Raw genomic sequence first — 13,325 nt, 5'->3', positions numbered from 1 at the left:
TTCCCTCCCAGACTTTAAAAAAAATTCAGGTCTCTGATTGGTCCTCTGGTCAGGTGTTTGGTTCCCCCTTTGTTCACCCTTTACAGGTAAAAGAAAATTAACCCTTACCTATCTACTTATGACAGACCTTCTAACATCCCCCCTTTTTCCATCGAGCGTGGATCCCCCTTCCATTGAGCAAGATGGGCAAGGCAGGGCGGTTTTAGGCCTCAGGTGGAGAACCCCTGTGTGACGAAGTGGGAATGTTCTTGATGTGTTATTTGAATGCCGAGTGGGGAGTATTAACCTGGGAAGGTTGCAGAGGAGTTTTGCTGGGATGGCCTGCATTGGGGAAGGGAGCATACCTGAGCATGTAACATGAGAACCCAGGAGGGGGGTTGGAGGCCAGGTAATACCTCTGCCCGGGAAACTGGACAAAGGACACAGAGGCCGGGGGAGGCTGATGGCTGGAGGGAGTTTCAGTTTGGAGCTGGCTGGGAAATGGAGAGGGCAAGCCTGACCAACAGGGCTGTGGCCTCCCCAGGGCCCCCAGATGGACCGAACTACAGGGGCGCCTGTTGTCTGTATCAGCAAGACCTGTCTTGGACTGTGTTCCTGTCATCTAAATAAACCTTCTGTTTTACTGGCTGACTGAGAGTCATGATGAATTGCAGGAAGCTGGGGGAGCAAGGCCTTGTCTCTCCCAACTCCATGACACCCTGCGTTAGCGTTGTGCTGTTTGTCTGGTTTATAGGCTTTTCCCTGGGTCACATCTTTCTAGTATCAAAGTGCCTCACTGGCTAACCAGCACACCCTGGCAGTTCTCCTGGGAGGTGGGGAGGTCCCCTCTCCATTTGATGGGCGAGGGTCAGAGAGGTCACACAGAAATTGATGGCAGAACCAGTCACTGAACTTGAGTCCTTTATGCAGATCTTTCCTCCACCTGCTGCTGCTTGTGTTGCCAGCATGATGCAGGAAAGGTTTGAAAGAAAACTAAAAAATGGCTTTTCCTCTTGCACCCCCAACCCTGGAGCCCTTTCTGTTCCTAGACTAGGGCTTTAGCTCCTTCTTTCCTCAGGTAAAATAAAGCCTGTGTTTTGGGTCTCAGCTATGTGAGTGTCCATTGAGTCACACAGTATTTCTCAGCTGTCTGCTGGCACATTACAGCAAGGGAAATACAGACCAAGATTTATAAATGTGCTCCAGGCACAGCTGTTCAGGACTCGCCGAGCTCCATTCATCTTCTGATGCTGTGTGGCTATATATCTAGCTGCGTTCATGTGCCCTTGTAAATGAGATTTCTATCTCCCAAGTTCTACCTTGTGCAGATAAATGCGCTCCGTTCAATGGACTCTGATCCTGTTCAAATTAGTTATGCAGTAATCGGAGCAGGCCATTGCTGGGAGGAAATATCCACTTGAGTTCTGTCTGCTAATGGCCTGAGATTATTAGTGTAATTGCTTTCTTATGGATGGACTTACAGCCCGCTGGCCACAAGAGACCTGAGACGATAGGATTGCTGGAGTAGACTCCAGGCTGGGAGTGAAACTAGCTGCCCCATGCAGCATGCAAGGAGAGATTGACAGATGACTGAGCGGAGTGCTGGCTACCTGCAGCAAAGGCTGGGCAGCTCTTGCATCCCACAGTATTTCCTTCTCCCGCTGACTCTACGCTGCCTTCTTCTAGGGTGACCAGATGTCCCAATTTTATAGGGACAGTCCCGATATTTGGGGCTTTGTCTTTTATATAGGCACCCACCCCCATTTTTCACACTTGCTATCTGGTCGCCCTACCTTCTGCAGCCCCTTTCAGCCAAGGGGGGCTGAGTGCTTTCTAGTGCTTAAGCCTCCCCGTAATCCTGTGGAATAGATATCTCCATTTTATAGCTGAAGAGTCCCTCTGGAGCTGGGGCCAGGCAGCCCAGAGGTGTAGGGCTGTCACCCAGTCACTTTGCTTCACTTCTCGCCCTGTTGGGGCTTCCCTGCTTCTACTGCCTTTGGAACAGAAGGGCTCATGAAAACCTTCTGTGGCCAGCGTGATCACACTGTGCCCATGTGATGGGCTCAGTCCAGCCAGCACTGCTGGCCTGGCCAGATTTAGGGGCAGCCCAGAGCACACAACGAACTGCAGCTAAGGATGGGAAGCTGGCCCTCTGCTGAATTTGGTGGCAGAGCATGACACCTAGTGGCCAGAAGACTCTGCGTTCACCAGCTGTTCACAATATCCCTCTTCCTTTCAGTCCCCCAACCATTCACACAGTGTCGCGGTGTCGCCAGCCCCGAGAAATCAACAACTAGGAGATGTTTAAAAAGAACACATGCTGGGTCTTCCTCTTTGCCTTCTGGTGTCTAAGCTATTAGGGGGTCACTTCCCAGCTTTCCTCCCCTGCCACAGGGCTAGCCTGCTGAGATTCTTGGGTATTCCTATGACTCCGAGAGCTGGGGCTTTCAGAAGCACCCTGTATATGGTGGGAGTTGTGCTAAGATGGCATGTGTACCCCTTGGGCTGCACAACGGTGGCACCGACCCGCTGAGGGCTCTGGTGTGGTCTGTCGGGTGGGAGGAGGAGAAGTCTGTGTGTTCCTAGTTGTGGGGCCCTAAGGCGGGTGGGGGGTGCAATAGGCTCAGGAGTTGCACTGTACTCCTGTGCCACCCCCACACTCATGCTGAGCCAATTGCTTCTCTGGGCTCTGCTCCCTCCCCAGGATGAAACCCTGCTCCCTTTATGTGTGTCCCCTGCCCCACCTCCCTATGGGGCCCTACCTCTTTGGTGGGGTCACCTCCTCCTTTTGTCCCCAACTCTGCTGTCAGCCACCTGTGACCACTAGGCTTTGCCATCACAGCTCCAGGGTGGGGAGGGAAGAGGGTGGACCCTTGAGCTGACTTCACTGGTGGTGCAGCTGAGGCCCCTCTCCAGCAGGCCAGCTGCTCCCCTCCCTGCTGCTGAACAGCCAGGGGTGGGCCCGAGCACCAAAGCAGGTGCCCGGTTCAGCGCCTTGCCCACTGCACTGCCGCTGAGCAGCCTCGGGGACAGCAGGGGCTGTGGTGCTGGCCATGGCACTGGGTGGGGCGGAGCTGGGCCCTGGCTTGGTGCTGATCCTAGCTCCCACTCAGAGTGCAGGCAGGCCTGTGGTGGGTGTTTAGCTCTTTGCCCTGGCTCCTGCAGTGTATAGCCCCGGTTCCCAGAGGGGCTGACAGTGACCCATCTCCTTGTCTTACAGGTATGTTGGTGGTTAACGTGACCTGGAGGAACAAGACGTATGTGGGTACGCTGCTGGATTGCACGCAGCACGACTGGGCGCCCCCCAGGTAAGCATCAGGAGACTCAGGTGCCGGTCCAGAGACCCTCGACTGTAGAGTGTCCTCTCATCTCTCTGAGCTCCCCAGAAGGGCTTTGGAGCTGCAGTGTGCATGGGCAGGGCCCTCGCTGTCTGGGTCTGCATCCCAACCAGTCTGCAGGGCCCTCAGGCCCCTCCAAGCCGACTGACAGAGAGCATGGGCCAGCACTTCTCCTTTCAGCTGGCCCCACCACTGCCACCATCCCAGGGACAAGAACAGAGGCTTTCTCTGCTGTCTCTGGGCCACTGAAGTTAAACTTGGCTCAAGCCATTCAGCCTGTTCCTGGCCAGCCCTGTCCCTCTGCATCCCTCCATCGCACACGCAGGATAACCTGACACACACACCCACCCCCCTGGAAGTGCTCTGTGAGTAGCAGCAGCAGAGCTCTGCTGGCTGGCTGCAGCTCCCCGCTAGCCATTTGGGGAAAGCACAGAGGCAGGCTCTGGGGGTTGCTTTTCCCCCCATAGACCCACTGGGTGTGTAGGGGAGACAGGATGGTAGATAATGTCTCTCAGCAGGGGGCTGGGAGCCAAGGGTTTTCCCAAGTGCCCAGGCCCTCATTCACTGCCTGACTTCCCTACTGCGGACTTCCAGCCTTGATGGCCTAAGTGGAAGAGCTGGGGATAGATCGCCTGGTGTGTGAGGGCCGGGATCCGTCTGTCAGCAGAGGGGTCTCCAGCTCAGCTAGACCAGGCTGGGACGGGCAGTGCTCAGCTGGGAATCGTTCTTAGAGCACCTCTTGTCACCCGCCAGTGCCCATGTTGCCTTGGGTTTGTGGGGGCATTGACAGGCCCCAGAGTCAGCTGTGTCTGACTGTCCTCGGTGGGGGTCAGTAAATGGGAGTGTCCTTCCATTTCCCACATGGTTTCCTTCCTGATTCATTGCTCCCTCTCTGAGCCAAGTGATTGTCTGGTGCCACATGGCCCATATGTGTCTGTCTAATGCCAGGCATCTCCAGTCCCCCTGGGGTGTTTCCCAAGCTCTCCTTGCTGGTGCTGTTTGTGCTGCAGACCCCAGGAGTGGGAGCCGATAGCCCGTTGACCTGCATGTGGCTGTTGCCCTCATCTCAGTTCCCCCCGCCCATGTACTGTAAGCCTCCTTCCCAGGGAGCGTGGGGTGTTGTGGGGTGCGGGAGGAGCCCCTAGTGCTCCAGGGTGACTGTGCTGAGCAGAGACCAAGCTCCTTACACAGGGTGCCCCTCCCATTCTGGCAATGGCACTGGTGTGCCTGTGCATTGGCCTGCATGCCAAGCTCTGGCTGGTCCTGAGCATGGGTTGTTTCCTCCCCAGGTTCTGTGACTCTCCCACCAGCGACCTGGAGATGCGGAACGGCCGGGGCAGAGGCAAGCGCATGCGCCCCAACAGCAACACGCCGGTGAACGAGGCGGCCGCTGCCTCGGACAGCAAAGGGACCAGCAACAGCAGCAAGACGCGGGCAGGGGCCAGCAGCAAAGGGCGCCGGGGGAGCCAGACCTCCTCAGATCACCGCCCCCCGCCTGGCAGCACTGCCGAGGATGTGAAAGCCAGCCCCTCCTCGGTGACCAAGCGGAAAAGCAAGCCCCTTTCCGACATGGAGCTCAACTCCAGCTCAGAGGACTCTAAGGGCAGCAAGCGCATCCGAACCAACTCGATGGGCTCAGCGGCTGCGCCCCCGGCTGGGGTCAAGGTGGAGCCTGTAGGCCTGGACAGGAACTGCCCCTCCCCCATCCTAATCGACTGCCCTCACCCCAACTGTAACAAGAAGTACAAGCACATTAACGGGCTGAAGTACCACCAGGCCCACGCACACACGGATGATGACAGCAAGCCGGAGGCGGACGGGGACAGTGAGTGTGGCGAGGAGCTGCCCCTTCACGCCGATGTCAGCAGCTGCAACGGCTCCCAGAAGGGTTCCCTCTCGCCAGCCCGATCGGCCACACCCAAGGTGCGGCTGCTGGAGCCTCACAGCCCCTCCCCATCTGGCAGGTTCAGCACCAAGGCCCCCTGCAAGAAGAAGCTGGGCGGGGAAGGCGACATGGACCCCGGAGCCCTGTCCAATGATGGCTCCGAAGACGGCCCCTCGGTAGCGGACGAGACGAGCAACGATGGTTTTGACGCGCTAGAGAAGAGATGCCTTGACAAGGAGAAGTGCAAGAAACCAGCCGGTGCTAAGCCTGACAAGCTCCCTTCCAAAAGCTTAAAGTCCGCCAGACCCATTGCTCCCGCTATTCCCCCACAGCAGATCTACACCTTCCAGACGGCCACCTTCACTGCAGCCAGCACCGGCTCTTCTGCTGCCTTGACCGCCACCGTCGTCCAGGCCATGCCCAGCAGCCCCCAGCTCAAGCCCATCCAGCCAAAGCCCACGGTTATGGGGGAGCCCTTCATGGTCAACCCCGCCCTGACCCCTTCCAAGGACAAGAAGAAGAAGGACAAGAAGAAGAAGGAGTCCAAAGAGGTCGAAAACCCCCTGACTCCTGGGAAAGTCTGCCGAGCGGAGGAGGGCAAAAGTCCCTTCCGAGGGGATTCGGGGGAGCTCGGGACCAAAGGGGAAGGCCTCCTGAATGGTTCGTCTGACCCGCACCAGAGCCGGCTCGCCAGCATCAAGGCTGAGGCGGATAAGATCTACAGCTTCACGGATAATGCGCCGAGCCCGTCTATCGGGGGGGCCAGCCGGCTGGAGAATGCTGCTGCCACCCCAGCTCAGCCCATGACCCCGTTGCACGTGGTTACCCAGAACGGGGCGGAGGCGGGGTCAGTGAAAACCAATAGCCCGGCCTATTCAGACATCTCGGATGCAGGGGAGGATGGGGAGGGCAAGCTGGAGAGCATGAAGGCCAAGGACCCAGAGCAGCTGGTCAAGGAAGGTGCAAAGAAAGCGCTTTTCCCTCCCCAGGCGCAGAGCAAGGACTCGCCCTACTACCAAGGCTTTGAAGCGTATTACTCCCCGGGCTACCCCCAGTCAAGCCCTGGGCCCATGAACCCTAGCAGCCAGGCTGCTGTGGAGAGCCAGCCCTTGAAGATGAAGAAGGACGAGGAGCAAGAGAGCCCGGAGGTGAAGGTGAAGAATGAAGGCTGCGAGGAGAAGAAGGTGGAGCTCAGCAGCTCCAGCCAGCAGCCCTCGGTCATCCAGCAGCGCCCCAACATGTACATGCAGTCCCTCTACTACAACCAGTACGCCTACGTGCCCCCCTATGGCTACAGTGAGCAAAGCTACCATGCCCACCTGCTGAGCACCAGCCCAGTCTACCGGCAGCAGTACGAGGAACAGCAGAAGCAAAGGCAGAGCCTGGAGCAGCAACAGCCCCGTGGGCTGGAAAAGAAAGCAGAGCTGGGCTTGAAGGAGAGGGAGGTGGCCCTCAAGGATGACTGGAAGCAGAAGTCATCCGTCCCTCCCACGCTCACCAAAGCCCCTAGCCTCACGGACCTGGTGAAATCGGGGATGAGCAAGGCCAAGGAGCCGGGAGCTGCTGACATGGCCAAGTCAGTGATCATCCCCAAGCTGGAGGACTCCTCCAAGCTCCCCAGCCAGGTGGCTGAGGGACTTAAGGTGAAGCTGGCTGAGGCCAGCCACCTGGGGAAGGAGGCGGCGGAGTCCAAAGCGGGCATGGAGTGCGGCAGGCAGGCAGAGGTGGACCCCGTCCTCTGGTACAGACAGGTAAACGCTGCTGCCTGGGGACACACTGAGGGCAGCAAGATGCTGGCGGAGGGTGGAGTGGTGGGCAGAGGGCTTTGGACACGGATGGCCAGGGCACTGCTTCCCTTCCATATCCTCCACACCATGGTCCCTCTCTGCAGCAGCTGAAGCGTGTCCCCCCGTCTGCTTCGGTGAAGGAGGAAGGGCGCTTGTCTCAATGCAGTGGGGCAGCTGCCTGGCTGGGGCCGCCAGGCCATGGGGGCCATATCTCCCCTTTCTCTTGCTTTCAGGCTGTTTGGTGGGGATGAACCTCCCCTGCTGCTTGGCTCCCCTGCAGGAGAGGGTAGGATCTGATGAGAACCAGTCAAATGAGAGAGTCCCATTCAATTACATCATGTAATGGCAGGCAGCTGAAAAGTGAGGAGTGCTTATATACAAATGTGCTTATATACAAATGCTAGAATTATAAGATGGGTGAACTGGAGTGCCTCATATTAAATGAGGCTATTGATATAATAGGCATCACAGAAACTTGGTGGAATGAGGATAATCAATGGGACACAGTAATACCAGGGTACAAAATATATCAGAAGGACAGAACAGGTCATGCTGCGGAGCAGGGGGGGAGTGTCACTATATGTGAAAGAGAGCACAGAGTCAAATGAAGTAAAAATCTGAAATGAACCAAACTGTACCATAGAATCTCTATGGATAGTAATTCCATGCTTGAATAATAAGACTATAGCAGTAGGGATATGCTACTGGCCACCTGACCAGGATGGAGATGGTGACTGTGAAATGCTCAGGGAGATTAGAAAGGCTATAAAAACAAAAAAACGTAATAATAATGGGGGATTTCAACTATCTTCATATTGACTGGGTACATGTCACCTCGGGGTGAGATGCAGAGATAAAGTTTCTTGACACCTTTAAATGATTGCTCCTTGGAGCAGCTAGTCCTTGCACCCACAAGAGGAGAGTCAATCCTTGATTTAGTCATAAGAGGAGCACAGGATCTGGTCCAAGAGGTGAATGTAGCTGAACTGCTTGGGTAATAGTGACCATAATGTAATTAGATTTAACATCCCTGTGGTGGGGAAAACACCACAGTGGCACAAACTGTAACATTTAATTTCAGAAAGGGGAACTACACAAAAATGAGGAAGTTAGTGAAACGGAAATTAAAAGGTACAGTGCCAAAAGTGAAATCCCTGCTAAGCTGCATGGAAACTTTTTAAAGACACCATAATAGAGGCTCAGCTTAAATGTATACCCCACATTAAAAAACATAGTAAGAGAACCAAAAAAGTGCCACCATGGCTAAGCTACAAAGTAAAAGAAGCAGTGAGAGACAAAAAGGCATCCTTTAAAAAGTGGATGTTAAATCCTAGTGAGGAAAATAGGAAGGAGCATTAACTCTGGCAAATGATGTGTAAAAATATAATTAGGAAGGCCAAAAAAGAATTTGAAGAACAGCTAGCCAAAGACTCAAAAAATTACAGCAAAAATGTTCAAGTAGATCAGAAGCAGGAAGCCTGCTAAACAACCAGTGGGGCCACTGGACGATCAAGATCTAAAGGAGCCCTCAAAGACGATAAGGCCTTTGTGGAGAAACTAAATTAATTCTCTTTGGACTGGTCTTCACAGCTGAAGATATGAAGGAGATTCCCGTACCTGAGCCTTTCTTTTTAGGTAACAGAACTGAGGACCTTTCCCAGATTGAGGTGCCAATAGAGGAGGTTTTGGAACAAATTGATAAATTAAACCATGATAAGTCACCAGGACCAGATGGTATTCACCCAAGAGTTCTAAAGGTACTCAAATGTGAAATTACTGAACTGCTAACTGTGGTATACAACCTATCACTTAAGCAGTATCTGTACCAGATGACTGGAGGGTAGCTAACATGACTCCAAGTTTTTAAAAAGGGCTCCAGAGGTGATCCCGGCAGTTACAGCCCAGTAAGCCTAACTTCAGTACCGGGCAAATTGGTTGAAACTACAGTAAAGAACAACATGGTTTTTGTAAAGGTTTTTTCATGTCTACTAGAATTCTTTGGGGGGTCAACAAGCATGTGGATAAGGGGGAGCCAGTAGAAATAGTGTACTTACATTTTCAGAAGCCTTTGACCAGGTCCTTCACGAAAGGCTCTTAAGCAAAGTAAGCTGCCACGGGTTAAGAGGGAGGGTCTCTCACAGATCAGTAGCTGGTTAAAAGACAGGAAACAAAGGGTAGTAATTAATACATGGTTAGTTTTCACAATGGAGAGAGGTAAATAAGGGTGTCCCACAGGGAGCTGTACTGGGACCAGTGCTGTTCAACATATTCATAAATGATCTGGAAAAAGGGATAAACAGTGAGGTGGCAAAATTTGCAGATGGTACAAAACTACTCAAGATAGTTAAGTCCCAGGCAGACGGCAAAGAGTTACGAAGGAATCTCACAAAACTGGGTGACTGGGCAACACAATGGCACATGAAATTCAGTGTTGATAAGTGCCAAGTAATGTAGATTGGAAAACATAATCCCACTCTGTGTGTAGAACGATGGGATCTAAATTAGCTGTTACCACTCAAGAAAGATCTCGGAGTCATTGTGGATAGTTCTCTGAAAACATCCGTCCAATGTGCAGCAGCAGTCAAAAAAGCGAACAGAATGTTGTGAATCATTAGGAAAAAGGGATAGATGATAAGACAGAAAATATATTGCTTCTATATAAATCCATGGTACACCCACATCTTGAATACTGTGTGCAGATGTGGTTGCCCCATCTCAAAAAAGACATATTGGAATTGGAAAAGGTTCAGAAAAGGGCAACAAAAATGATTAGGGGGCTGGAACAGCTTCCATATGAGGAGAGCTTAATAAAACTGAAACTCTTCAGCTTGGAAAAGAGACGACTAAAGGGGGATATAATAGAGGTTTATAATATCATGACTGATATGGAGAAAGTAAATAAGGAAGTGTTATTTACTCCTCATAACACAAGAACTAGGGGTCACCAAATGAAATTAATAGGCAGCAGGTTTAAAACAAACAAAAGGAAGTATTTCTTCACACAATGCACAGTCAGCCTGTGGAATGCCTTACCAGAAGATGTTGTGAAGGCCAAAACGCTAATAGGGTTCAAAAAAGAACTGGATAAGTTAATGGAGGATAGGTCCATCAATGGCTATTAGCCATAGTGGACAGGGATGGTGTCCATAGCCTCTGTTTGCCAGAAACTGGGAATGGGCAACAGGATGTATCGCTTGATGATTACCTGTTCTGTTCAATCCTTCTGCGGCACCTGGCATTGGCCACTGTCAGAAGACAGGATACTGTGCTAGATGAACCTTTGGTCTGACCCAGTAAGGCCGCTCTTATGTTCATTCCCCTCTGATTTGAGTGGTTGCCACGAGCTTGGTCCCAGGTGGATTTACGTCAGAAAAGCAGCTGGCCAAGGAGCATGGGAACTACCAGCCAGGTCAGCAAAGCAAACCCATGCCGTCTGTGAGGATAGGCGCCAACGGACTAGTGCCTGGACAGGAATGGCTGGGTCCCCTGCAGGGCTACATACCACGCTGGCCCCTTGGTCCCCAAAGAGATGGTGAGGTCGGAATTGGGACATGAGAATGGAGAGAAGCCAGCAGAGCCATCTACCTGCTGGGGGAGACAGACAAGGCTGATGGGGCATTCTCCTTCCATGCCCACACTCCGCTCCCATTTTCTGTATCACCCTCTGCTTGCCCCCTTGCCCTTTTAAAGCTCCTATCACTTTGCAGGCCAGCAAGCACCAGACATGTTGTGAGGAGGGCATTGGCTGCCCACCCTGTGTGGTGGATCAGTGGCTCTTGAAGTGGGAGGGAACTGTGGGTGCCTGGCCTGTCATTTTGCTGGTGGCAGTGTGATGGCAAAGCATTTTGCTGGGAGTGGGGGGAGATGCTGGCTGGGAGGGGCCGCAGCCACCTTCTCCTTCCCTAGCTGCCATCTGTCCCACAGCCTGCGGTGCCTGTCGCCCTCTGGCTCACCCCGGGGAGCAGCACAGCAGTGAATGCCGGGGCCACGGCCGCATGGGGCAGCACTGGGACTCAGCGACTCTGATGAACTCTTTGGTTGACACAGGAAGCAGAGCCCAGGATGTGGACCTACGTTTATCCTGCCAAGTACTCGGAGCTCAAGAGTGAGGATGAAAGGTGGAAAGAGGAGAGGGATAGGAAGTTGAAGGAAGAAAGGAGCCGAAGCAAGGAGGCCGGCCCTAAGGAGGATGGGAAGGAGAGCACAAGCTCCGAATGCAAACTGACATCCCCCGAGGAGTCCCGCATGGTGGGGAAAGACCCCAGACCCAGCATCCACGTACCCGTGTCTTCACCCCTCACCCAGCATCAGTCCTACATCCCCTACATGCACGGCTACTCCTACAGCCAGTCGTACGACCCCAACCACCCCAGCTACCGGGGCATGCCCACCGTCATGATGCAGAACTACCCAGGTATGGGTGCAGCTGCTGTGCTGGGGGCTACCCGCTGGCCCCGGGCCCAGCCAGAGGAGTAGATTAGGCAGCAGGCCAGGGAGAGTTCACCCCATGGGGTAGGCTTGCGTGTCCTCTCCTGCCCTGGGTGTGTGTCTCGGGGCCTGAGTCAACCATTGAGGGGCTAGATGCAGCGAGCTGAGTGGTGCTTGTAGTGCATTCCCACCACAATAACCCAGCCACCACACAGCCTCAGACTGGTGCCTCTTGGAGGGTCCCCAATGGCTGAGCTTGGCAGGGGTCCTGACAGCCGCAGGAACAGCCCAGCAGCTCAGGGCAGGGTGGGAAGAAGAGGATTGAATCTGACTGGAATGGCTGCAGAAGTGAATGCTGGGGTGAGTGGGGGGCGAAGGGGGTTTGGCCCTTCTCCTGGGAGCCCATGGCCCTGCCAAAGGCCCAGGCCCAGTAGCAAGGTGGCAGAGCGATGGTGCAGCAGCTTTTGTTAGCACTTCATGTGCTGCAGGCCGATCCTCCAGCTGTCAGGCACAGGAGGGCCATGCTGGCTCATGGCCCTTGTTATGGGTGGCCTGGGGGAGTGTCCCTGCCGAGCCCATGTGTCTGATTCTCTGCCTTGGCACAGTGACACATGCTGCTGTAGCCTGAGCTCAGATGGCAGGAGCCCCCTGCCCAGCAGACAGCCTGGGGGTGGGACGCCTGTGGGGGGGGGCTGGTGCTGGCGTTCCCTCCCCCAGGCTCTGACTGGCCTCTCCCCCACAGGATCCTACCTGCCCTCCAGCTATTCCTTCTCCCCATATGGCAGCAAGGCCTCCGGGAGCGAGGATGGTGACAAGGCGCGAGCCAGCCCCAGCGTGAGCTGCAAACCCAGCTCGGAGTCCAAAGCCCTGGACATCCTGCAGCAGCATGCCAGCCACTACAAGAGCAAGTCTCCCACGGTGAGGGTGGGACAGGGCTTCCCTGGCCTGGGGCCCTGATGGGAAGAGGGGGCTGAGCCCCTCTGCCTGCAGCTGCCCGGGGAGTGAGACCTGCACTCAGTGCTTCCTCCTGGCCCGGCTGTGGCAGGGCGTATGGGCCCCTTCTCCTGCCCTTGGAGTTACTGTGGCACAGCCTGTCGCAGACCTGCCACGGGGACCCCTGGAAGGCCCAGGACCCCAGCAGTGCATGTGCTGGCCCATGGTGCCGTGGGCAGTTGCCCCAGCCTGCAGGGCAGAAACCAAGGCCCAGGATACCCAGTGAGTCAGTGATGGGCTACTCCGTCCCATGCACTAACCACCAGGCATTGCTTCCCCTCCGCCCTGGGGGAGGTTGGGCCCAGCTTGGGGCTAGGAGTCCCTGGGAACCCCCAGGTTTGTGAATCCTTCCTGGAAGACATGGGGAGACATTCCTTTGGTGCGGCACAGCCCAGAGGTTCCTCCTGCGACTCATCCCACAGGGGCTGCGGGTTGGAGTCGTTTACCTCCCAGCGATGGGCTCGCTGGGGCCTACAGGTCAAGGGGTGAACGGAGGGCAGGTGGTTAGTGCAACCTGCCAGACGTGTCTTTGCCATGGTGCTATATGGCCCTCCCGCAACCCCTTCCCCCGCCACTGGGGGAGCTACCCACTTCACTGCCCAGCCTGCGGCATGAGCCTGTCGGACACGAAGTGGAGAATACTGTGCCTGGGTAGGGGCACTTGAGGGGAAGAGTAGAATTGTCTCAGCTGGGCCAAAACACTGGGCTCCGCTGAGACAAGGCCCCACTGGACTGACAGCTCCCAGTGCCCCCTGGCAGCGCAGTGGGACCTTTGAGAGAAGTGCCCCAAATGAGTCCTCGTGTGGAGGCCTCCCTGGCACAGCTTGGCCCAGGCCCTGTCCCGGGTGGAGTGAGCTTGCTGAGCCTGGCCCTGCTTTGGCCGTGGCCACATTGTCGGGGAGAGCCGTGGGGAGG

At 55.0% G+C, this 13,325-nt stretch overlaps 1 protein-coding gene across 4 annotated transcripts in view; it reads left to right on the top strand.

Annotated features, from left to right (window-relative positions):
* ZNF609 (zinc finger protein 609) overlaps positions 1-13,325 on the top strand; it is a 131,884-nt gene that overhangs the window by 113,159 nt on the left and 5,400 nt on the right. For all 4 annotated transcript variants that reach the window (XM_032791181.2, XM_032791182.2, XM_075069444.1 and 1 more), the window contains 4 exons: positions 3,200-3,287; positions 4,607-6,953; positions 11,037-11,403; positions 12,160-12,335. In XM_032791181.2, coding sequence (XP_032647072.1) covers positions 3,200-3,287; positions 4,607-6,953; positions 11,037-11,403; positions 12,160-12,335 — 2,978 coding nt within the window. The remainder of the gene's footprint in view (positions 1-3,199; positions 3,288-4,606; positions 6,954-11,036; positions 11,404-12,159; positions 12,336-13,325) is intronic.

This window comes from Chelonoidis abingdonii, chromosome 9 (genome assembly GCF_003597395.2).
Source record: "Chelonoidis abingdonii isolate Lonesome George chromosome 9, CheloAbing_2.0, whole genome shotgun sequence".
NCBI classification, from domain to species: domain Eukaryota; kingdom Metazoa; phylum Chordata; order Testudines; family Testudinidae; genus Chelonoidis; species Chelonoidis abingdonii.
This window is presented reverse-complemented; position numbering and strand designations above follow the sequence as displayed.